Source organism: Typopeltis vanoorti, chromosome 8, assembly GCF_054136105.1.
Source record: "Typopeltis vanoorti isolate ZY-2024b chromosome 8, IOZ_Tvanoo_1.0, whole genome shotgun sequence".
Taxonomy (NCBI): Eukaryota; Metazoa; Arthropoda; class Arachnida; order Uropygi; family Thelyphonidae; genus Typopeltis; species Typopeltis vanoorti.
This window is the reverse complement of record NC_143556.1, coordinates 100,174,307-100,201,494: the sequence shown is the minus strand read 5'-3', so window position 1 is coordinate 100,201,494 and position 27,188 is coordinate 100,174,307. Positions and strand designations below refer to the sequence as shown.

General features: G+C 36.5%; 1 protein-coding gene across 1 annotated transcript in view; it reads left to right on the top strand.

The window, feature by feature from the left end:
• The window catches only part of LOC150104226 (NADH-cytochrome b5 reductase-like), a 145,756-nt gene that overhangs the window by 53,428 nt on the left and 65,140 nt on the right, over window positions 1-27,188 (top strand). Inside the window, exon 3 of the mRNA XM_090396851.1 lies at window positions 4,309-4,451. Coding sequence (XP_090252977.1) covers window positions 4,309-4,451 — 143 coding nt within the window. The remainder of the gene's footprint in view (window positions 1-4,308; window positions 4,452-27,188) is intronic.

Here is a 27,188-nt window from a genome sequence, read left to right as displayed (position 1 = left end):
AACACACAAAATCAGTTTTATTCTTGTTAAAATGCTCTAAGCACTGTTCCGAGATTTTCATGCAAGTGCGTTTTTGATCTGCTGTGAGCAAGCATGGCGGTCATGTTGTTCAAAGCTTTTTCATTTGCAATTCTTCATGCAAAATATATCCTACATGTTCTTTTGAAATGCTTATAGTCTCAGCAATTTTACACACTTTTCCTGGTCATCCAGTACCATATTGTGCACTTGATCAATGATTTCTGGTGGTGTTACACTTTTTGGACGTCCTTCACGTGGATCATCTTCAAGGCTGGTACGGCCATATTTAAACTCGGCAGCCCATTTCTTAATGGTCAAAAATGAAGGAGAAAAGTGCCCATAAACTTTTAAGAACTTCGAATGAATTTCTGTTGTTGTTAATCCTTCTTTTACAAAGAATTTTATAACCACATGATACTCAATTTTATCCATTTCAAGGGATACAGATAACATCATGTTGGAGGCTTAATGAATTTTTTACAACACTCAAAAATAATTAAAATAGAATTTAATACTTCCTATATTTCGTCCTAGTCACAAGGACATCTACGGGGATTACAAAAACAATTAATGCAACATGCACACACAAATCTTACAATACTAAGCCCAACCACGTGGGTGACACTAAAGTCCTATCTAGGTGGAGAGTCCTCTAAGGGTGGTAGTAGGTGGCCTGGAATGTAAGGTGGGACCTCTGGTGATGAGTGTTTCCCAAATCTTCGGAAGTTTAATGCAACCGTATTTCTTAAGATTTGGTTGGTTTCTGAGAGCTGCTGCTGCTTCTAAGAAAAGAGAGAATTTGCTGTGGTGGAGCATGGTGGTTTTCTTCCACGATACTCTGTGGGTGGTGTCCAAAACATGGTTAGCCAAGCCTGAATGGTCATAGTTGTGTTTACAGATGTAAGACTTGTGTTCCTCCAGGTGGATGGATGCTGATCTGCCTGTCCGTCCAAAGTAAGCCAGCTTACAGGAACAGGGTACTTTGTAAACTTCAGGCAGTGAGAGAGAGGAGGGAGCTGATCTTTCGTAGAACTGATAAGGGTAGCAAGTTTGCGGTAGGGCTTATATGCTGTGTGTAGGTTGTACTTTTTTAGTATCTTGGCTATTTTTTCAGATGTGCCACGGATGTTTCAGGAGAAACTATGCAAAGAAAAAAGTATCGTCATCACCAGAGCGGATAAGGGTAATGCCACATTCGTTCTTAATACCAGTGAATACAATTGTAAAATGAACATTATCCTCCGCGATCGTGCTACCTACATCCTGCTAGAACACGTCCCCACAAAAACACAAGTTAAGAAATTAAAAATCTTACTTAAAAAAGTAATCTCTTGGCCCCCTGACGTCACAAAAAAACTTAAACCTTTCCACACCTGTCCCCCTCCCGAATATACGGTTTACCAAAAATCCACAAACCCAATTCCCCACTCAGACCTATAGTAGATGCCACCAATGCACCTTGCTACAGACTGTCTAAACAGCTGGCCAGCTCTCTGCCCCCCCCCCCCCCCCCATCACCAGAAGGTCCACTTCCTATATAAAAAACTCGACCCACTTTAAAGCCCTCACAGAAAATTTAACCTTGAATAATGCAGACATATTGGTAAGCTTTGATATCTCCTCTTTGTTTACCAACATTCCCTTAACTGATACCTTATCTCTCTTAGAAAACGTTTTTCCCTCTGACATCTTAGATCTCTTTTCCTTTGCCATTAACTCTGGGTATTTCTCTTGGAAGAACAAAATCTACAAACAGATATAGGGAACCACCATGGGTTCCCCCCTCTCACTCTCCCTTGCCAATTTCTATATGAAGATTTCGAAAAATGAGCCATAGACTCAGCCCCACTGAAACCTTCTATCTGGCTAAGATATGTAGATGAAGTGTTCTCTATTTGGCCTCATGGCCCAGACACGTTAGACTCCTTCCTCGGTCATCTCAATAGCCCACATCCAAGAATCCAGTTTACTATGGAAAAGGAAAAGAACACACGCCTGCCTAATGATACACTTGCCTTCACTGTATACAGAAAACCTACACACACAGGCAGATACATTCACAAACTCTCCCACCACCACCCCTCACAACAATATGGCATCATCAAAACTCTTACCAAGAGAGCCCACAATCTTTGTTCCAGTGGAACCGCCCTCACTACTGAGCTTAACCACACACACAACACTTTCCTCTCCAATGGCTACAGCGAACACAGTATCAAAAAAATAATCAGTTCCTCCCCCATTCCCCGTCCTTCCTGTCAACAAGATTTTAAAAATGCCATCACCATACCCTACACATACCATATCCGTGACACATCTGAAAAAATAGCCAAGATAGTAAAAAAGTACAACCTACACACAGCATATAAGCCCTACCGCAAACTTGCTACCCTTATCTGTTCTACGAAAGATCAGCTCCCTCCTCTCTCGCTGCCTGGAGTTTACAAAGTACCCTGTTCCTGTAAGCTGGCTTACTTTGGACGGACAGGCAGATCAGCATCCATCCGCCTGGAGGAACACAAGTCTTACATCTGTAAACACAATTATGGCCATTCAGGCTTGGCTGACCATGTTTTGGACACCATCCACAGAGTATCATGGAAGAAAATCACCATGCTCCACCACAGCAAATTCTCTCTTTTCTTAGAAGCAGCAGCAGCTCTCAGAAACCAACCAAATCTTAAGAAATACGGTTGCATTAAACTTCCGAAGATTTGGGAAACACTCATCACCAGAGGTCCCACCTTACATTCCAGGCCACCCACTACTGCCCTTAGAGGGTGCTCCACTTAAATAGGACTTTAGATTCACCCACGTGGTTGAGCTTAGTATTGTAAGATTTGTGTGTGCATGTTGCATTAATTGTTTTTGTAATCCCCGTAGATGTCCTAGTGACTAGGACGAAATATAGGAAGTATTAAATTCTATTTTAATTCTTTTTGAGTGTTGTAAAAAATCCATTAAGCCTCCAATATGATGTCCTCACAGCACGTAAGCCTCTACACACGGATACAGATAACACTTTTGCTTCAGACAGTTGTATAAAACAAACTACTTGATAGAATGACTTGCAATTTCACATGGATGCTTATGACAGATGTACCAACTTAGAAAAAAAAATCTTGCTAATAGTGTTGAATTTAAATTCTTATCTCAAAACCATTCAAACCATTCATCAGTTGGGAATCTGGATTCTTTTGCTATTGCTGATGTAATCTAAGAACTAGAAATTTGAAAATAAAGTAAAACACCACAAATGTTTACTTTCAAGCAAAAGAAAGTAAATAAACACTTGTGGCTTATTTGGTTAAGTTCTTTTGAATTATAACTGAAGCCATTAAACTAGTCAGGTTAGAATTTCATATTACATTCATTATATGTATGGGATGGGGAGTAGGGGGTGGAAAGTTCTGATAAACACCTAGAACAAAAACGATATAAAGCAACTGATATAACCACAAGAAATAACATACTAGTAGCAGAGTTATGAAGGTAACTTATGTTCTAATATTCTCATATGTTCTTTCTTGTGATCATAACATTTGCTTTAATATCATTTTTGTTCTAGGTGTTTATCAGAATTTTCCAGTCCCCCCCCCCCCACTTGTAATATTTAATGGATGCAGTATGTAATTCTAGCTTGGGTTGTCTGTTTTACAAAATGAAAAGCATGAGTGTCTGATAGGAAATTCCTATCAGACACTCATGTGTTTTTTTTAATGAGACTGGCTAACTCACCTTCACTGAAAATTCCTTATAAAAGTTCTTTGCATCCTGGCTGGGAATCAAGCCTCTGACTTTCCAGCTGAAGAGCATTTATCATCACAACTAAGCTTTTTTATGACTAACTAATGATTTCCCCCTAAGCTTTCAAAAATTTGTTTCCATGGTCACTATTCATAACAGGCATCAATAATTCTGCTTTTCTGTAAATCTTAGGGGATAACCTAAAAGATATCTATTATTATTATTATTATTACTTTGTTCCATTAGTTACTACTTTTAAATTCATAAAAAGTTTTGGGTATGACCAAACATCATTCACTGTTATTTTCATTTACAGTCCTTAACACTTCTTTTTGTTTTCTATTTTCTAAGAATTTTAAGTCCATGATTTTTTATTATTAGCCTAATTTTTAATATAAGTGATATTTGTAATTAAAATAAAAAGCCAAAAGGCTAATTTTCTGGCAATTGAATAAGTGATATTTTTTATTTCATTCATGTAAGCATAGGATAAATATTTATAAGTTCTGAAATATTTAACTGTTCGTTCTCATATTTTAGGGCCCTGTAATCAGAAATTCTGAATATAAATATTTTATGTTGAAAGACATTATCAAAGAAACGAGCAGCTGCAATATATATCGATTTAAAATTCCTAACAATAGATGTCTAGACTTAAAAGTTGGTGAGCATTTAATTTTGAGGTTAGTATTTTTCTCTGAACTGCTATATAAACAGCAAGCTGAAAAGTAATGTTTGTTTTTTGAATAAAGCTAGAAATACTTAAGTGAAATAAATTTTATATAGAAATATTTTTTTCAACTTAAAGCAAGTTTGTCATCCTTTATAACTTGAAAACTATTCATAGAACATGTAACAAACATATTATGGGAATATGTGCTAGCAACAGTATGTAGTTTGTCAACTATTTCTGTCGGATTAGATTTGAATGATCACATGGTATGATGTGAGCCTCTGCATAAATGCAAACTGTATCAATGTCTTTTTTTTCTCCCTTTTTTTTTTAACTTCTCATTGCAGGGTGATATCCATATTCTTCTTCATCTAAGCTCTTTTTGTAGCCATTTTTTGTTATAAGCCACATCCTCCTCCTCCTCCAGTTGTCTCCATCTTTCTCTATTGAAGGATTCCCAATGGCAACATTCTCCAGCCATTTCCACTAGGTCATCATTTTCATCTTCTCTCTCTCTCTCTCTCTGGTTATCCATGGCATTCATCATCTTTCATATGGAGCAACTGGGTGATTGTATTTGTCCATCTATCGCTTTTCATCCATGGAATATGTCCTGCCCATCTCATTTTAATTTTAAAATCTCTTCCCCTATATCCAACACTGTTATTTCTTTTATCTTCTTTCCTTATTTTGTCTTGCAGTGTGATGTTTAGCATGGCTCTCTAAATTCTGTGCTTGATTAACTGTCATTCTTTCTAGTATTTGTTTGGTTATTGGCCATGTTTCGGATTCATATATCATAACTGGGATGACACACTAGTTGAAGAGGTTGGTTCTATTTTCTGGTTTTATTTTACTGCAGAGGAATTTTTTTAGTTTGGCAAAAGTCATCTTTCCTATCTGAATTCCTCTTTTGATTTCTTTTTATTATGTTATTATTATTATTCAGGCCTCCATGGAGTCAAAAGACTCATCGTGGGAGGTCCTTCCTAGGAAACCCAAAGTCTATCAAGACTCATCGCAGGAGGTCCTTTCTAGGAAACACAAAGTCTATCATTCCACTCCTTAAACTAATTGACTGTTCTCGCTCTCACCACTCTATCAGGCAATGCATTCCATGGTTCAACTATCCTCCATGCAAAGAAACCACTCCTCACCCTCTTGCTCAGTTTCCTTCTGTACCTTTCCGTAACTTTTTCCTAATGTAAAAGTTTTTTCTGAGGTATACATATTCTCAGGGCTTGAAAAATGCACTTATCCATAACAAGTGGAAATTTCTAGTTATTGAGTAAAAAATTCAGAAGAGGAATAATTTTATTTACTAAATGTGATTCTATTTTATGTCATAAATGTATATTATTTCTGGGAAAACTCCCATGTTACCCCTCATTATAAACTATTATAATACAGCTATATTGCCTGCTTCAGTTTAGGAGTACCCCTGTTTAAATGTCATTGGCTATTTACTCATGGGTTCTTAGGGCATTATGAGTGTAGATGTACTAAAAAGTATATGTAGCTTAAGGAATAGAAAATTGCACATACCTTTTTCTGGGTGTTGTGGCTTTTCCTCTGTCTGCGATGTCGAGAACTGCAGAGTGTGTGTGTGGTGTGTGTGGGGGGGGGGGGGGGGGTAGGCAGTTTGGTAGAATAAGTTAGAAAAACCCGGGTTTTTTTTTTTCGTAATATATAGAAACATATACTTTTATATAGGGTGGGGAAAAAAGTGAAAGGGTTAATTTTTTAAAATAGGGAGGGGGAAGGGGAAAGGTGGTTGACGGGGTGTGGACCGTTTCGACTATTCGTGGTCATCATCGGAACATATTGGGCGATGTTGGTCAATATGGCCAATATGTTCCGATAAGCCCAATATGGTCCGATGATGACCACGAATAGTCGAAACGGTCCACACCCCGTCAACCACCTTTCCCCTTCCCCCTCCCTATTTTAAAAAATTAACCCTTTCACTTTTTTCCCCACCCTATATAAAAGTATATGTTTCTATATATTACGAAAAAAAAAAACCCGGGTTTTTCTAACTTATTCTACCAAACTGCCTACCCCCCCCACACACACACACCACACACACTGCAGTTCTCGACATCGCAGACAGAGGAAAAGCCACAACACCCAGAAAAAGGTATGTGCAATTTTCTATTCCTTAAGTTACATATACTTTTTAGTACATCTACACTCATAATGCCCTAAGAACCCATGAGTAAATAGCCAATGACATTTAAACAGGGGTACTCCTAAACTGAAGCAGGCAATATAGCTGTATTATAATAATGTCATAAATGATATTTTGTATGCTTACTAGGGATTGCATTACTGATAAATCAGTTTAATGGTAAACAGTTAAAAATGCATCAGTAAATATACTGGTAATTTGATATTTTTTACCAGTAAATTCGGTAAAAATAGGTAGACCTGAAATAATTTCCTTGAATCCAAATATTTATTTGTGTACACTTTCACGTATATTTATATTTTTATATATTAAAGATACCGAAGCAATAATAGCGTGCTTGGATCAGTGCCATGGCATGTACAACTGCAAGGGCTGGACGTCGATAGAGCATCGGAAGTGATCAAAGAGCATTTACAGGAGGTTATGGCTGATTGTATACCTAAGGTCCGAATAGTGAAACAAGGAGGGGTTAAATGGATGAATAACACCATTAAGCTTGAGCTGCAAAAAAAGAAACAACTATGGAGGGAATTTAAAGAAAGGGGTGACCTGCAGGCACACGAACGGTATAAAGTACAGGCCAGAAGGGTAACGAGTGTGGTAAAAACAGCAAAAGCCGATTATGAAAGGAAACTAGCTATGCAAGCAAAAGAGAATCCCAAATAGTTCTTTCAATATGCTGCAAGCAAGAAAAAAACTGTACATGGCAAAATGATTTTAAGGAATGACGATGGTAAAGAGTTCACTGAACCAGTCGATATAGTGGAGTTACTGAGCGCGCACTTTGCAAAAGTATATCATCCAGGTGGTGACGTTGAAAAAATGAAGGAACCATTAGTTTATATGGGAATTGTGATGAATGAAGTGGAGGTGAATAGTCTATTACAGAACCTTAATGTGAATACATCTGTGGGATTGGATGGTATACCGGCACGGGTCTTGCATGAAGCGGCTAATGAATTATCAGTGCCCTTGACCATGTTGTTTAATCTGAGTCTCAGGTCTGGCTTAGTCCCGAAGGCGTGGAAAGAGGGGAAAATAGTTCCACTGCATAAAGGAGGATCCAAGACTATGGTTGCAAATTACCGACCGATCAGCATATCAGGAGTCGTTGTCAAGGTCTTGGAGAAAGTAGTCAAGGGAAAAATACAGGAATGGATTGATGAAAATGAGATACTGTACAGAGGACAGCATGGCTTTGTGAAGGGTAGATCATGCCTCAGTAACTTGCTCAAGTTTTATAACAAGGTGACGGCTGAACTGGATAAGGGAAATGGGTTTACAGTGATACTGCTGGACCTGGCAAAGGCGTTTGACAGGATACCACATGGAATTCTAATCCGTAAACTACAACATATGGGAATGGATATAGGGTTGGTGAGATGGATAGCTGGGTGGTTGATGGAGAGATATCAAAGAGTAGTTTATTCAGGAGTAGAGTCCAAAAAACGGCCTGTGACTAGTGGTGTGCCACAGGGTTCTGTTCTTGGACCACTGCTGTTTAATCTGTTCATTAACGATATAGGGAAGGGTCTAAGTGGGACAGTTCATTTGTTCGCTGATGATGCAAAGTTGGGTAGGGCGATAGTGAATGCAGAAGATGTCAATGTCTTGCAAGATGACTTAGATAGATTGGAGTTCTGGACTAAGGAGAATGGATGTCAATTTAATGTGACAAAATGTAAGGTTATGCAGTTCGGAGTGAAAAGATTAGCAGCAGTATACCACATTGGTGGAACTGTACTCCAAGAGATTGATGAGGCCAGGGACTTGGGAGTGTTGGTGGATAGGGAGATGAAGTTTAGGGGGCACATTGCGAAAGTAGCTAAATCAGCTCATCAACTCACTTGGTTGTTGAAAAATACCTTGACGAGCAGAGAAAAACAAGTTATTGTACCTCTGTACCGAGCCCTGATAAGACCTCATCTCGACTACTATGCCCAGATTTGGTCACCTCGGTTCCTTCTTGATGGGGAGGAGGTTGAGAGGATCCAGAGGCGAGTGACTAAGATGATAGCAGGTCTATGGAATGAACCATATGAGAACAGGTTGAAGATTTGTGGGTTGCAGAAACTAGTTGATAGGCGAAAAAGGGGAGATATGATTGAGACATTCAAATTGCTAAAAGGATTCTATAGGATTAATTCAGATGATATTTTTGAGATCAGGACTGGTGGTGGGAGAACTAGGGGACACCCATGGAAGCTGGGCAAGAGCGTGGTTAGCAGGGGTGTTAGAGCTGGGTTCTTTACTTTTAGAGTGGTAAATGAGTGGAATAAGCTTCCAGAGTCTGTTGTGGGTGCTATGACAGTGAGCGAGTTCAAGGCAAGATATGATAGATACTGTGAGAATGTTGAACAGCTGTGTGAACATGATGTTTAGGGCCTCCCTCAATGAGTCTAAGGACTCCTGGAGTAGCCCGTGGTAATAATAATAATAGTAATAATAATAAATGTTTTAACTTAAACTGTTAAAGTAGTTTTTATTATCTGAAACCTCCAGGGTGTCAAAGACTCATCAAGAGAGGCTATAAATCACCCACACCAGCTGTCATCATGAAATTCATTTTCATGATGACAGCCTTTCCTGAAATTCATTCACACTAGGATGCACTCACTACTCCTAAAGGCAAACTATTCCACTCACTCACTGCTCTGTGAGAGAAAAACCTAGCTCTTACCCCTTTTTGACTGTGAACAAACTTAACTTCAATGGATGTCCCATGTTCTCTCTCTCTGCCTTCCATATAACGAAAAATTTCATCAGAAATATTTTTTAATGAGTGTTAACCTATTCAAAAGTTTATAGACCTCTATCATATCACTCCTCTTTCTGCTGTTAACAAAGTCTGTAATCCACATACTTGCAACTTGTCCTCATAATCTAGATTCCATATATAATCTTTTTAACTCTTCTTTGCACCCTTCCTTTATTACCTTGGAATCCAGGAGACCAAATCTGTGCAATAATCCAGGTGTACAAGGGTTGCTTGAAAAGTTTGATAAATTTCCAATAGATGGTGACACAATTCGTCATTCATAACAGTGTCGACATGTATCATCTTTTTCATGACCCCTGGCAAAATTTTAGCTATGGGCAACGCGTAGTTCTCGTTTGGCAAACATTTAAAATGACCATGTTCGCATTTTTCAAAAATGCGAACATGGTCATTTTATCACTGAATAAAACAAGTTTTATTCAGTGATAAAACTTTTATCTGAAGAAGTGGATGGCCATGCAGATCAAAGCTGAGTTGGATGCAGTTCATGGGGACTCTGCACCAGCATTAGACTATTTATTTTTGGATAAATGAGCTTAAAAATGGCCATAGGTCCATCGAAGATGAAGCGCACTCTGGACGCCTGACTTAGGTCACTATGAAGGAAATGATTGACAAAATCCATGGTATATCATTATGGAAGACTGCCGAGTGAAAGTGTATGAGATTGTAGGCATCTCAACTGAATAAGTGTATAATATCCTGCACGAAAAATTGCACATGAAAAAGCTGTGTGTGCGATGGGTGCCGTGATTGTTGACTGTCGATCAAAAATGCATACGAAAAGACATTTCAGTGCAGTATTTGGCAATGTTTAATTGCATTTCGCAGGATTTTTTGCATCGATTCATGACTGTAGAAGAAACTTGGATCAACCACTACACACCTGAGTCTAAGCAGCAGTCAAAACAGTTGACAATGCCTGGTGAAAGAGTACCAAAAAAAGTGAAGACCGTTTTGCCAGCTGGGAAGGTGATGGTCACTGTTTTTTTGGGATTCCTAAGGAATTATCATGATAGACTATTTGATAAAGGGTAAGACAATAACAGGAGTCTATTGTGCATCATTGTTGGACCGTTTAAAAGAATAAATGAAGAAAAAAACCTCCAAGATTGGCACACAAAAAAGGGCTCTTTCATCAAGACAATGCACCATCCCACACATCTGCCGTATTCTGAAGAATACGGCAGATGGCCCTGTGTGACTTCTTCTTGTTCCCAGACTTAAAAATTTGGCTCAGTGAGAAAAAAAATGTTCTTCAAATGAGAATGCCATCAAGGCTATCAATGACTATTTTGCACAATTTCACAAATCCTACTTTTTAGATGGGATGAAAAAATTGGAAACTCCCTGGTCCAAATGTGTAGACCTCGATGGAGACTATGTTGAGAAATATAGGTGATTTTTTCCAAAAAATGTCTAACTTATTTTTTTACTAAACTTTTCAAACAACCCTCATAGTCTTATCAAAGCCTTATAAAGAGGCAAAATGACTTTCTTATATTTGGATGTCAAGGTTCTCTTCAACATTGCAAATATCCTCTGAGTTGTATTTGCAACTTTTGCTGTGTAACCTTTGAACTTCAAATTCCTATCCAGCAAAGATTCTTTGCCTCCTCAGTGTAACATAACTCTGCTAATATAATATTATTATTATTATGTGACACCCTCTAGGGCGGCAGTCGACAACCTTTTTGGAGTGAAGAGCTATTTTTAAAATGATATCTGTTAAAAAAAAAATTTGGGAGCCGCACACAGTGATGAGCAACCAATGGTCTGCTGGCTGCATGCAGCTCTCTCAGGTTTTTTGTGCGGTCCATGGTGTTCGTTTTGTATGGCAGAATTAGTATATTTTAATTAAAAATCTATTTTATGAATGTTGATTTTTACATGTGGATTTATTTGTGCAGGTTAAAAAATTAAAATATACATAAATAATGGAAAATAAATTAATACTTTCTTTTATCAAAGAAAAACAAAATATTCTTTATGCAGATCGAACCAAGTATTTGATTTACTGTTTAATTGCTTTAAATTTAGAAACTACATTGAAAAATATTATAATTAAATTATTTATTCAGTTTTTTTTGCAGTAGCACGTTATCATACTTGTAAAACACAGGGGTGGCATGTCACACGAAATTATATGATATTTTTAAATATTAAATAATAAAACAAAGATTTCTTCCTCCTTACAAAAACATATGTATAAAATCCAATAACATACTTATTTCTTTAATTTTTTAAATTTAAAATATCTTCTTAGTGCGACTTTTGATGTTGAACTTCTTGGGATAGTTTCTCAATATACAGCGAATATACCATAATTTTCATTTTCAAACATGACAAAAGACACGTTGTTTAGTTGGTTTCTCAACTTACTTTTAATAAAATTCATATTAGAAAATATTTGCTCACAGAAATATGTCGATCCGAAAATCGATAGAAGTCCAAATGCGTATGTTTTTAACTGAATGTAAGTGTCCGGTAAACAATTGCACGTGTCAAATACAATCTGATCTTGCTTTTTAAGATCTTCTATTTCAGACCATTTGTGTTGTATTGCAAGGGTAGATTTTTGTCTTTCCAACTCCTCCAGGTCAGCTTCAAGATTTCTAAATTTTGAATTCCACAAATCCTTGATTTTCAGGTCCTCTAACTCAGGTTGAAATGCAGCCTCATCAATTCCAGCAAAAGGTGAAAAATTTAATTTAGCAGGATTAATTTCAATTAGTCACAATAAAAATGACATAGTTGTCTTGTTCTTTCTAAACTCCTCAAATCTCCCATTAAATTCAGATCGCATATTTACCACAATTTCTTTGAAAAAAGTCAAATTTATGGAATTATTATCAGCTTGTTCTTGTTGATATTTCTTCAATGTAGGAAAATGCAATAATGTGCCTTTCTCTAAGTCTGTCACAAACAAATATAATTTTTGTTCAAACGAAATCACTTCTTCTAAAAGCAAAACTGCTGTATTTCCCTTTCCCTGTAGTTTCTTATTTAGTGCGTTTAAATGGGAAATCATATTTACCCTAAAGTAGAATTTTTGTAACCAATGAGTATTTCTAACTGTGCATATTCAAGGTCTTTTTGTCTTAGAAACAACTTAACCTCTCCAAGGCAGGTGGCAAATCGCATCAACACCGCACCTCTGGAAAGTCATCTTATTCTGTTATGCAAAAGAAGATCGGAATATTCGCAATTGATTTCTTTAAGAAGTTCACAAAATTGCTAATGATGTAGTGGTCTTGCCATTATTTTGTTAACAATTTCTACAACCAAATCCATCACTACTGTTCTCTCTTTTGGAAAAGTTTGTGCACAAAGTATCTTTTGATGGATTATGCAGTGAAAGGAAAACATGTCATGCAAAATTTGTTTTTTAAATAAAGAAACAAAACCTTTTTTTGTACCTTTCATGCTCGGCGCCCCATCGGTCGCAATAAATATTATTTTGTTAATATTAATACCCTTACTTTTCAAGTAAGTGGTAACAGCAGATTCAATGTCTTCTCCACGAGTTTGTCCTGTAAGTGGCAGTATATCAAGTAATTCTTCCTGAGTCCTTGAGAGTTTACGTATCTACAAATAAGTACAATCTGTGCAATGTCATCCACATCGCATGAGTCGTCACAGGCAATGGAGAATCCTGGTGTTGAATTTAGATCTGTAACCTGCTGATTTGTTATATCTTCTGCCATTCGTTTAGTTCTGTCCCTTACAATCTTAGCAGATAATGGCATGTCTTTATTTTTGTAATTATTTCTGCTTTGTTTTTAAAATCGCAGAAGAGAAATTTGGACATTTTAATAAAACATTCTTTCACATATTCACCGTCCGTAAAAGGTTTCCCTCATTCACCTTCTTGAGCGGCCACAAAACTAGCAATAGTTGTATTTCTTGATGCTTTTATCCATTTGAAACATGAACATTTAGTTAGGTTTACTTTGCATTGTAGCTCTTCTAATGCCTTTTTTCTTTCATCTCCCCGTGGATATGCTTTGTCAAATGTATCGTGTTTATTTAAAAAATGCCTTAGTATATTTGATTTTTTTATTGTTTGAAAGCTTTTCATGGCATATTAAACACATTGGAAATCCTGCTTTGTTTGCTACAAATGCATAGGTTTTGGTCCATTCACTTTTAAACTTTGATTTTCTTGTTCTATCTTTCTCTTCTTTGCTGACATTTTAAATAATATAAAAATATTTTTTATTTTGTTAGTATTTAATTTAATATTACAATATTCACGTTACCTAACACAATCACCAGTAAATGAAAGCACTGCAGCATCCTACAAAACTTTACTTATTTTAAAAAAGTGAGCAGATTTACAGACCACACCTGCACTATATGCGAAGACAATGGGCACATTCAGACAAGCAAGCGCTACTGTAGCACTACATGTGCTAGCCTAGCATGACATATTTGGTTTAATAAATTAAAACAACATAAAACATAACTTAAGTAATTTTAATTGGCATGAATAATTAAAACAAATATTTGACAAATCAGTGGGTTTATGAATTCTTGCATTATCCATGATAATCCAAGACGAATGTAAAGAAGGATTATCGCATATGATTTCAAAGAGTTCAAACACGAAAGTATTAAATTTTTCAGCATTGCATGTACTATTTTCAATTGTAAAATATCCTTGACTTAATGTAAAATGTCCTTGATTAAATGTAAAATGGCCTTAATTTATTGCCAATGCTATATTTAGGGTTTTTAATTTCTAATTTAATAAATAACATTCGTTTTGCATTATTCAAAAATAGATTGTTTAATAACGAAAAGAGCTGCAATTATTCATTCAAAGATAAGTATGCGGCTCCGGAGCCATAGGTTGCCGACTGCTGCTCTAAGGAGTTCAAAAAACTCATCGAGGGAGGGCACCTACTCTACAACTCTCTGTCTCCACCACTCAATCCACCAACTACAACGAACTGCAGCTACACCAGTGGTATCTACCGCTGACCACCACTAGTATTTTCACAGACAATCACAAACATCCATGCCCACTGCGGGATTCAAATCTGCAGCCTTTTGGCTGAAGAGTGGATACACTAATGACTTGGCCAGCACATGCCCCTGGAAATCTCATTTTATATCTCATAAGTGGAAAAATTTAAACTTACTAACATTAAACTGACTGCCATTTTCATTTGCCAAAATTTCCAGCCTGTTCACATCATTTTGCAAGTGCTGAATATCAGTAGCATCCCTGATTTCCCTGCCAATCTTTGCATCATCAGCAAATAATTGCACATCTCATGTTAGACCCTGCCTGATGTCATTAATGTATAGATTGAACAATAGTGGCCCAAGGACTAAACCTTAGGTATACCACTGGTCACCTTAAAACTGGCAGATTCACACCCGTTGTATGCCACTTTTTGATATCTGTCTCTCATCCATCCCCTGATCCAAGTCAAGAGTTTATATTTCAATCCCATATTCTCCATTTTATGCAACAACCTTTCATGTAGTATCCTATCAAATGCCTTAGAAAAATCTAACATCATAGTGTACCATTCCCTTTATCCAACTTGGCCATAACATTGTTATAAAATATGAACAAATTGTTAAAGTATGACCTTCCTTTAGTAAACCCATGCCATCTCTTGAGAGTATAGCCTGTTTGTCTAGCAATTTCTATATGTGAGTTCTTAACAACTTCTCTAAAATCTTCACTACCACACCTGAGATACTGATAGGTTGGTAGTTAAACACATCAGTTTTTGCACCATCCTTGTACAGTGGAACTATCATATATATTTTTTCCATTCCTGTGGTATCATTCCTGAGCTGAGATGCAAGTTATACACCCTCTGTCCAAAAATGAACCAAACTTTTCAAAAATAGAAGAAACTAGTAGCACCATCTGTCGTATCTTTTTGTTGTCGAAAGCAGCAACCTTCATTAGTGTTGTGTCAACTGTTTATGATATTTGTTTCATTAGAAGCTGAGTTATAGTGCCAAGAGTGACAGTGTGTTTTGATGAACGGTCAGAAAACGAGTTTCAAAAAGAGAGCTGTGATTGACTTTTGTGTTAAATTTGGTAAACGTTTTACCGAAACGCATCAAATGCTTCAAAAAGTACGGTAATGAATGCTTATCCTGTACTCAAGTTTACAAGTGGTTTAAAGTGATTTCAAAGTGGTCATGAGACGCTTGAGGATGACAAAAACCCAGGCCATCCAAAAACTGGACTGAGCGAAGTTAACATCCAAAAAGTGTGTGATTTCATCAAAGAAAACCCGAAATCGTCTGTGAGATTGATTGAAGATGAATTGGGATTCCAAAATCAACCGTGCACAACATTTTGACTGAGAGTTTGGGCCTTCGTAAATTGAATTCGCGATTTGTTCCCCACAAGTTGACCGACAACCAAAAAATCAAATTGAACACTGCAAGGACCTCATTAAAACCAGTAAAGACTCTCGTAAAGACTCAAACTTCCTTGAAATGATCATTACTGGTGATGAAACATGGTGCTTTGAGTATGAGCCCGAAACATAGTGTCAGAGTGCTGAGTGGAGACCACCAGAAGAGGGGGCATCCAAAAATAAATAAATAAATAAAAGTTGCTTGGAGAAGTCAAAAGTAAAGACAATGCGGATTTGTTTCTACCATTCCAAGGGCATTATCCACAAAGAATTCATTCCACCTGACCAAACAGTCAATGGTGAGTTTTATCTCGAAGTTTTGAAGCGATTGATAGCGAAAATTCATAGCGTACGGCATGAATATTGTGAAGCAGGCAGCTGTCACTTTTCCAAGATAATGCACCATCTCATCGTTTGAACATTGTGAGACAGTTTTTGAGTAAAAATGAAGTTTGTGTGTTGAATCACTCACCACCATATTCACCTGATTTAGCACCCTGTGACTTCTTTCTCCCCCCCCCCCAACTTCATTTGCTGATGAAAGGAAAATGATATGACACAATTGAAAACATTTAAGCGGCAGTAACCACGACCCTCAACAGTATCCCAAAAACTGATATAAAAAACTCATTTAACGAATTAATTGACCATGCCAAATGCTGTATCGAAGCTGAGGGAGAGTATATTGATTGAAATAAATGATGTGAATAATTATAATTGGCCTGTGTTTTATTTTCTATCAACAGTTCGGTTTCTTTTTTGGACACATGGTGTACAAACATGTGAAAGGCCTAGCCAGTTCAGCTGATCATTCCTTTAGCAAACAGGCTGATATTCCATCTGTCCCTATTGGCAAATTCTTATCCAGATTATGCAACAGCTCTTCAACCTCATTTTCATGAACCTCTAACTTTTCATCCAATGTGGCAGTAGCATTTGTGCGCCATGTTACATATACCTGGTTGATGTATCTTAGCAAAGTGAGCACTCATTATTTGAACAATCTCATTAGCTTCCGACACTAGAGTACTATCCTCATTCAGTAAAGTTATTCTTTCACATTCATTTTTTCTTTTTCTTGTAGCATAATGATAAAATTCTTTTGGATTGCCTTTAGCTTGCATGGCCGATTTCTTTTCATACTCCGATTTAGCCTTCCATACAATACTCATTACTTTTTTGTGGATCCCTTGCTTAAACAGGTTGCACATCCATTTCACTCCCAACTTATTTATTCTTCGAACACTAGGGATACATTCAGATACCACCTCATTTTAGCACTTTTTCAAAGATTCCCATGCCTTGCTGACATTTTTTCCATTCAGTAACTGATATCAAAGATAGTATACTCCTAAGTTGATCATAATTTCCAATTTGGTTGTTCAACATGTAACCTGCACTAATATCAGAGCATCAGTACAATTAAATACTTCTCAAGAAAGCACAGCGTGATCACTGTCACCAATTAGTGGTAAAATAACCATAATCTTAAAAGAGATTCCTTCTGATGCTATGAGCACATCCAACACTCTTTGACCTCGAGTTCCTTCTTCTTTCACATGTTGCTTGAGAAAGCTGTCTCACAACAATTCAACAAATTCCTCTTCTTTCTTATCTTGAGATTTCTCATCTACCCAATCAGTGTTTGGAAAATTAAAGTCACCCATAACACTTCTTTAGTACCCATAATCATAGTTTACATCATTTATCTTTTAAATTATTATTTTGCAATTCTTTACAAATTTTCTAGTATTGTAGTATGCTGAGTTTTGCAATTTGTTTCTTTACCTCTAATGCAACACACCATTTGACATTATCTTTATGACTTATGATGGGCTTACGTTCCAACAAATCCATTGTAAATAGAAAACATCGGTAAGTCGAATTCATACATAGAAAAATATTTTAACTTTTCCTTTTCAAGTAATGATTCAAATAAAACACAAATTAATTATTAATTAATTACAGCATGCCAATATAGTTTTATTATCAATTATGTATTGTGTTTTTATGACTGCGAATTTAATAAATATATTATGTGAACATTTAATTTTGTTTTCTTTTTACATAACCTAAACAACATGTCAGTTGTCATTTTGTGGATTTTTACAATGGAATTAGCATGAGCACATTGACGATTTTTTCTATGATGTGTATGTGTGTGAGAGAGATCTTTTGTCTCTTTCTGTGACTTTCAGAGCATATGTGGAAAGTTTCTGGTTGGACCAATCAGGTATTACGATTCAGTTTGGAGGCAGAGCTTACCATCTCTCTCTCTCTCTCTCTCTTTGATGTCTGGTCAGTATTACTGACCAGAGATTAAAGACTATACTACTGACTCAGTATAGTCAGTACATTTCATTGTAGGTGAACTGAGTTAAAAATTAGAAAAATTAGACATTAATTTTTCCAAAAAGTGAAAATTGTGAATCTCTTTTAATATTTTGCAGAATAGTTAATTATTAGTATTATATTATTACTTAAACAGTTGTATATTATTATTAGTTATTATTTTTATTATTTTAGTCATCATCATCATCATGCTTTTCAAAGGATTTAGGCCTAGAGTGTCCTGTTTTCTGGCCTTAGAAGTCAACATTGAATCTCTTTAGAGGATGTCTTGGTTTTCTTTTTCCTAACAGTTTGTAATTTAAGGCTTGTTTTGGGAATCTTTCTGTTTTCATTCTTTCAATGTATTCCATCCATTTATGTTTATATTTTTTAATTTTTTTTATTACTGATTCCTGGTTTAATTCTTTCATAATTTCTTCATTTCTTTTGTGATCAAATAGAGCATACTTTGCAGCTTTTCTCATAATCTTTATTTCAGCTGTTATTAATGTTTGTAAGAGCTTGTGTAGCTCAATGGATGTGGCGTTTGCACACCACGGCGCTTGGCTGCACGAAGGAAGACTTGATTTCGAGTCTAGTCGGCGACTAGAGGAAATTTTTCTAAGCCTTTTTTCGACCAGTTCCCGAGTTAGTCGATCTCTGGTACGGGCAAGCAGGTTTTTCCTCCCAGAAACTCGGGTTTTTCGTCCTGTAAACTCAAGAAAATCGACCATAGAACCCACATTATTTCAGACAATAAATATATTGGGTTAGGGACCACGAGATGGCGGCACATTGGAGCCGTCTCTCTTCACTGTGTACAGCTTAATTAGTGATAGCCTTCGGCCATCTATCTCTGATTGGTACTAGTGGAGATTGAACTGCCCACTCAGTCTCCAAAGTTAGATAGGGCTAAATGGCCTCGCCTACTCCCCGTTTATGGGAATAAAAGGCGTTAGCTGATTTTTTTTTTTTTTTTTTTAATGTTTGTTTATCTTTTTGTTTTATTGTCCAGATTTCACTTCCATACAATAAGAATGGTAGGGCTAATGTATTGTATACTTTTAGTCTGGTTTTTTATTTGTACTAGGTTAAGTTTAAATTTAGAGTTAATTACACCTGCTATTTTTAAATATTTTGCAATTTCTAGGTTTATATCTTTTTCATTTTCATATGTAATCATACATCCAGGTAGTTAAATGAATTCGCCTGTTCTAAAATCTTGTTATGTATTACTATTTTAGTTCTTATTGGATCTTATCCTTTAAAGGCCTTAATATGTATCCCATGGGATACATACTAGGACAAGTGATATGAAGTCATTAGCCTCTGTATACAAGTAACTCAGATATGAATATATTTCACGTGCAAAACTTTGTTTTGCTTACTTCGGAAAAGGATTAAAAACCAAGTATAAAATTTCTTGGTGTTGCTACAGACCCAGGAGCACAGAGGGTGGGGACCAGGAGATGTTTAGACAGTTGAGTTTGGCAAGTGCAAGAAGAATGATTGTTATGGGAGATTTTAACTACAGTAGTATAAATTGGCGAGAGGAAGATGCATGTAGCAATAAGAGAATGGAATTTCTAGAATTCTTGAGGGACAAATGTCTTAGGCAACATGTAATAGAGGACACACAAGAGGTTCAAGAGTTTTGGATTTGGTTATAGCATCAGAGGAGTTGATAATAACTGAGATGACATCTCTCCCACCAGTTGGACAGAGTGACCATATGGTTTTGACTTGGAAAATGAATAGACATGCAGGAGTATCAAAGAGACAGGAACGTATGGGGAATTATAAGGCAGGTGATTATAATAGTCTAAGACTTCTAACTTGGGGAAGTTTCATGGAGGGAGGAATTGGAAGGATGGGATATCATTAGTGCATGGGAAATTGTAAAAAAATATTTGTTAGCAGCAATAGTAAATTGTATACCACGAGTGAAGAAGAGGACACAATTTGGAGTAAAGTGGATTACAAACAATATTAAACAGGATCTGCATGCGAAAAAGAGGCTATGGAAGAGATATAAGGAGACAGGTGAAGAAAAGATGCATGAAGAATATAAGGCACAGGCCAGAAGAGTGACTAAGAATGGTAAGGAAGACGAAACTGGAATATGAGAAGAGATTGGCTCTAAGATTCAAAGAAAATCCTAGGGAATCTTTTAGCTATGTGGCCAGTAGGAGGAGAAGTGACTGTGGAAGAATGATATTGTGGGATAAAAATGGGAATAGAGTGACTGATGTGGAGGACGTAGTGGAATTGTTCAATGAACACTTTATTGGAGTATTTCATCCTGGAGGAGTCAGTTTTAATACTAGAGGGATAGGGCAGGTTCAAAGTTTAGAGGTACAGGAGGAAAGTGTATTTCAAATACTGAGTACTCTGGATATCAGTAAAGCTGTGGGACTGGATAGTATTTCACCACGAGTTTTGAGAGAATGTGCTAGGGAACTGACAGTGCCTTTGACATGGCTTTTCAATGAAAGTCTGGCTGCAGGAAAGGTACCCATGGAATGGATGGAAGGTAAGATAGTGCCATTGCATAAGGGCGGTAGCAGACTGTAAGTGTCTAATTATAGGCCAGTTTGTGTGTCATCAGTAGTTGTTAAGATCTTGGAGAAAGTAGTGAGGGACCATATACAACATTGGGCAGATGAGGATAATGTTATCTGTGAGAGTCAACATGGATTTGTGAAGGGGCGCTCTTGTTTTAGCAATATGCTGGCCTTTTATAATAAAGTTACAAGAGCATTAGATGAGGGTGTTAAATTGTGAATGAAGATATTTATAATTAATAATACTTCATTCATAATTAACATGATATATCATATCATAAGTAGGACTTATTTAAATTTATTTTGTTGGTCTCTTGCTTATAAAATGTTATTCATGTAATTCCTTTTGAGTTTTGTTAGTTAATTTTATTTATGTAACTTTAGGGTATATCATAGACATGAAAAGGCTCTGTATTAAAGTGTCATTTATTTTATTTGCTTTATTCCTTTAATAATAATATAAGAAACTGTGATGTGATGTATGTAATTTTAATATGTTATTATTATTATTATTCAGAAGATTCCTTGTGATATCATTTGATTGGTTGTTGTGAGAAATCATGCAAATTTCTTCTAGCGCGTGTTGGAGCATGAACTACTATATATCAAGGGAAAAGCAAATTCGATGTGAGCTAAACCAGTGAGAACCAGTTACTGGCAGGAAAAAGGAACGAGTGGACATGAAATCAAAAGTAAAAAAGAGAAACGAGTGATGGGGGGGGGGTATAGAGAACAGTAGCTAGAGACTGAAGGGGATTTTTGACATGCCGAAAACGGAATAGAAAGGACCAGGAATCACTGGGCATTTTAACTTACTTTTTTCGGAGTTGGATTTCTACCAAAACTTCCTAATGCCTAGCAGTGAAAAAGTGCAGGACATAGGATAATGCGTATAAGAAAAGGAAGAAATAGGTAGATAATTTAAACCAAGTGCAAAAAGTTATATTCTCCCGAGTCGATAAGTCAATCACAGAAATAGAAGATTCTTTTAAGTTTGTGTTACTACAAAGTAAAAGTTAGCAAGGACTTGAAAGATGTTGTTCGATCTCCTTATGATGTGATGAAGCTAAATCCTCGTAAGATTACCTTTACTATACTTAGTGAGAAGTAATGAAAATTAATTCTGCTGAAACTAATTTATTCCTATTTGCTGTATTCAGCGTGTCAAGATTGAATGTGGTGTGATGTGCTAAGACTTTTCCCTCTTCAAGTGACAAATGCTATATTTTTGAATTAAGTGTTCATTGACTGAACGAGAATATTGAGAAGCCTATTTGTTGTAATTTAGGAATCTCGAATTTACAAGAACTAATTTTGATTGACTGAGCTTAGAGAATTACAAATGAATGTCTGATGGTTCATGAGTTGTATTCTTTCTGAATATCTTGAACTGATTTGATATTTAAAATGTTTTGAGATGTAACCTTGGTCAGAGTGGAGTTGTGATAGAAGTTCTTTGTAACAAGAAGAATAAGATCTGTTAATATAGTTTTTAATTATAAAATTTAAGCTCAGCTGAGTAGTATACTAGTATTTTAATGAGAGTTTTATATTCGTTTAATCGTAATGTCCCTGGTTGGAAGATTGTGTTATGATGTAATTATATGTGACACTGCATTAAATGTTTTTCTTTATCTAAGATCAATCTAGAGTTTGCCTGATTTTCTTTCACTGAACTGCTCATTAAATATTTCAAACCAAAAACGGGAGCTTTGCTTAATAGTTAGAACCTCAGCCTAAAATCAGCTTTATAATAACCTGGTACAGTCGAAGGTTGATTTATCCAAGTTGTTCATGCAATTCAGAACACAGAGTAGCGCAGTATAATACAAATTTTCATTATGTTCGGATGATTTATCAGCCTACAACTAGCTAAATACTAACGAGAGAGAGAACTATAAGATGATAAAACTTGATTGAGCAGAAGCCATGATTCAACAAAATGGTGCAGTCGACAGGATGTTGATTCATGAGTATTAATTGAGAGATTAAGTTTTTTTTATATTTAACTTAAGAGGAACTAATTTCTAAAACTTTAGTAATAAGGTTAAGTGAATCACAGTGAGTTGGTTGTGGAATAAATCAGGCAAAGAATTATATTTTGAATAGTTTTAAACTTTAAGTTGTGAGAATTAAAGTAGTAAATGATAATCCAATATGGCTCTTGCATCTAGTACAGGAATGGAAGACAGTGAATTCTTCAGAACTGTGAACCCCCCCAACAGGTCTTTCCTCAATTTTCAGGAGAGGAATCAGATGATGTATTGTCATTTTTTACCTTTATCGAAAAACTCAGAGAGACAGCAAATTGGACTGACTTCCAGTTATTGATATTATTATGTAGTAAATTAACGGGTAAAGCAAAGACCTTTTTGTACTCATATCCCATACTGAAAGAAACATTAGAATACAAGAAATTTAAAGACGAACTAATCTCTAAATTCTCTTATACTAAGTGCTACTGTCAAACCCTTAATAGAGCTCCATAAATGCAAACAAAATGACACAGAAGATGTGACTAGCTATTTCAATAGATTGGTGAACGTTGCTAAATATATCCCCTGCAGAAAAACCTCACCTAGATTGGATTACATTCCAACAATTTCGACTGGGATTACATGAAAAATTAAGAGAAGTCATTTACAAAAAAAAAGCCATCAGTCTAGAAGGATGCTATAGTGTGGCCAAGGAAAGAGAGAAAATATTAGAAGAAATGGGACACATATGCTCCATGAAACAATCCCTTATGCAGGACTGTAATAATCAGCTTCCACCCTTACCAATTCTTGAATACTTTTCAAACTGTAAAAAAAGAGGAAATAAAAATGAGGAAGTTAATACAAGTGTCTCTACCATCTCGAATGACAAACCAGATTCACTAGGCTACGATTCCCATAGAATGCAAAACATGACAATGGTGGAAGAGAATGGTAGATTACCCTTATCTTTTGAGCAAGGCCTAATTGGGAAGATTCCATGCGATATTCTTCTAGATACTGGTGCTCACATATCAGTTATTCCTAACTCCATGGTGAATAAACTTGTTGATGACTTTTCTGATAACATCACCCTAATTCAGAAACCAGGAAAAATCACTGGAATCGCTAAGGTTGAACTGATTGCCACAAGAAAAATAACTGCTAAATTTTCCATACCTTGTTTTCCGGTGGAGTTCTCACATGACCTCATTATCCTTCCAGAAATTGCTGACATGAATAACCAGATCATACTAGGACTTGATTTCCTGGAGAAAAATGAATTCATGTGTGATTTTGCCTCCCGAACCATTTCCTTGCGTGGTATGAGTTATCAACCAATGTACGATAAAGGGAATGAAAGGAGAGAATGTAACAGGATAGAAATTGAAACCGTGAATTTTGAAGATGGATTGAGTGATGAGAAAAGGAAATTGTTGCACGAAGCTATCAATTTGCAGAGTCAAAGACCAATCGAGTAGAAATAAGAGAATTCATTCTATCGATTTTCCAAAAGTATCCCCAAACATTCACTGAAGATATTAGCTCGTTTTTCTGTACAGACAAGGATAGATCCATTCAAATCACTGCAGAATTGCCTGTGTACATTAAGCAGTACAAAAACCCCCTTAAATATCTAGACAGACTTCAAATCCTTCTAAATGATTATGAAAGAGCTGGGATTATAGAAAAGTCTAATTCCAGATGGAATAGCCGCTTTTTGTTGGTGGAAAAGCCTGATGGAAATCTGAGATTTATATTAGATCTGCGTGAGATTAATAAGGTCACAAAGCCCATTGATTTCCCTCTCTGTAACATAGAAAAACTTCTGACTAGTCTAGAAGGAGCAAGATACTTTTCGAAATTGGGCCTGCATTCTGGCTATTTTCAGGTACCTCTTAGAAAGGAGGCCAGGCAGTTTTTTGCCTTCACCACTCAATGGCAAAAAGTACCAACTCTGTCAGCTTCCTCAAGGGGGCCAGAAACTCAGCTATGAGTTTTCAGTGTCTGATGAACACTGTACTCTCAGACATGTTGGGAAATGTAAACTCTTCATGAAGAAAGTCAAATACCTAGGACATGTTGTCAGTGAAGCTGGAATAGTTGCCACTCAAGAAAACATCTCTGCCATTCTAAGAGCGAAAGTTCCCACCTCTGTGAGACAAGTACAAAGGTACTTAGAAATGGTAAACTTCTATAGAAAATTCATTCCCAATTGTTCTCAAATAATGGAACCCATAATCAAATTAACTAAAAAGGGGGAAAAGTTCTTTTGGGGAAAGGAACAGGAATTTGCCCATAAATGCCTCAATTTAGTAACCAGATTTCCTATCCTCGTTCATCCCACACTCGGAAAACCTTTCTATCTTGCAGCAGATGCCTCAAATGACATAATTGCAGCTGTAATAGAACAAAAGAAGGAAGGAGAAATTAGACCCATTGCATTATTGTGCCGAAAACTGTCTGCATCAGAGAGAAATTACTCAGTTATTGAAAAGGAAAAACTAGCTATTGTGCATGTCTTAAGGAAATTCAGATATATGCTGCTAGGACAAGAAATTTTTTTAAGATCTGACCATAAACCTCTAACTTTTTATCCACAATGAAGGATAAAAACCAAAGGATTATTCGATGGGCCTTAGAATTACTAGAATTCCAGGTACAGATATGCTATGTTCCTGGAAAACTTAATGTAGTTGCTGACTACTTATCCAGAGCCTCAGATGATAGAGTAGATGAAAGCACCAGTGCAAAGAGAAAGACAATGAACTTGGAAGCTAAAACAAATGGGGGAGAAGAAAACAGGAGCAAACCCCCCACACCTTCAGAATTGGAACAAATTCTCTATTATAGATGCACAAAAACAAGACCCAACATGGGAGGGGGGGGATATATCAACGAATCAAGAAAGGGGAGAGAATCTTGGAGGAACACTCCTTTCTGCACTCTTTATTCTTGGATAATGATGGCCTCCTGTTAGCAAAACAGGATATCACTGGAAATTGGAAAGACAAAATAGTAGTTCCTACTGTCATGATTCCTTGGGTATTGTTTACCTTTCATGATGCTGATCTAGCAGGACACTAAGGTTTCTTTCGGACATGGGGGGAGAATAAGAAACAGGTATGTGTGGAAAGGAATGAGACTAGACGTTGTGAGCTATGTGTCTTCATGCCATCTATGTCAAAGAAAATCAACTTACGGAGGAAAGGCTCCTCTTCAACCTTTCCCTATCTCTAGTCGCCCTTTTCAAGCTATAGCCATGGACATCATAGGTCCACTCCCTACTAGTTCTAAAGGAAACAAGTATATACTTGTTGTAATAGATATGTTTTCTAGATTTCCAGAAGCCACAGCTATGAAGGATCAAACTGCACAAACAGTGGCAAACAAATTATTTAAGATGATCATTTCAAGATATGGAACCCCCCCCCCCCCCCAAACACTCTTCACTGATCAAGACTCAAACTTTACGGCTGAAGTCATGCTTCAGTTGTGTAAATTGTTGAAAATAAGAAAGCTTTTCACTACTCCCTATCACCCCCAGGGAAATGGAATGTGTGAGAGGATGAATCGTACCCTATCCAAACTTGCTGATAATCATTTGTCTAATTGGGATAATTTCCTTTCACACACCCTTTTTGCCTGTAGGACTGCCCTGCATGCTGCTATAAAAGAAGCTCCGCTATGGTTTTATATAGTTTTGAACCACTGTTTCCCAGTGATTTCAAGGACTCACATGCAAACTCTGGATTTCCAGACATTGATGAGTACCTTAACAATATGATCACTGAAAACAAAGCTGCACATGACCTAGTAGTGGAAGGCAGTAAAAACAGCTCAAAGGGCTAGAGCCTATGTAAATAAATTGAGAATTTACGAGGAGTTAAAACCTGGAAACTTAGTACTTTTAAGAAAAGTACTAAGTTTCCAGGTAGTACTTTTCTTAAAAGTAAGAAAATTTCTTAAAATTTCCCTGTTTTCTTGTTACAGCCTAGTAACAAGAAAACAGGGAAATTCGGAAAATTTGCGACAGGAAATTGTTGAAAAGACATCCCCTGTCAACTTCTGGATAAAAGAATCAATGGGACAAAAAAGAATTCTAATCGTTCACTCGGACCGATTAAAATTGTTCAAGGACAGGCCCGACCGATTAGTCTGCCTAGGGGATTCACTGGAGATAGTATGGGTAAAAAGAAGGAATTACCATAGAATGAGTAATTGCAGAAAGAACACAAATAATACAAAACAGCCAAAACACAATAATAGCAACGGAGAACATGAATTTTATTCTGAGGAGGCATTCATTCACTGGAGATAGTATGGGGAAAAAGAAGGAATTACCATAGAATGAGTAATTGCAGAAAGAACACAAGTGATACAAAACAGCCAAAACACAATAATAGCAATGGAGAACATGAATTTTATTCTGAGGAGACATTCCCAAACTACAGGTATAGAAGACATGCTGACTTTGATAATCAGGGTAGTAAGAATTCTAATGAAAA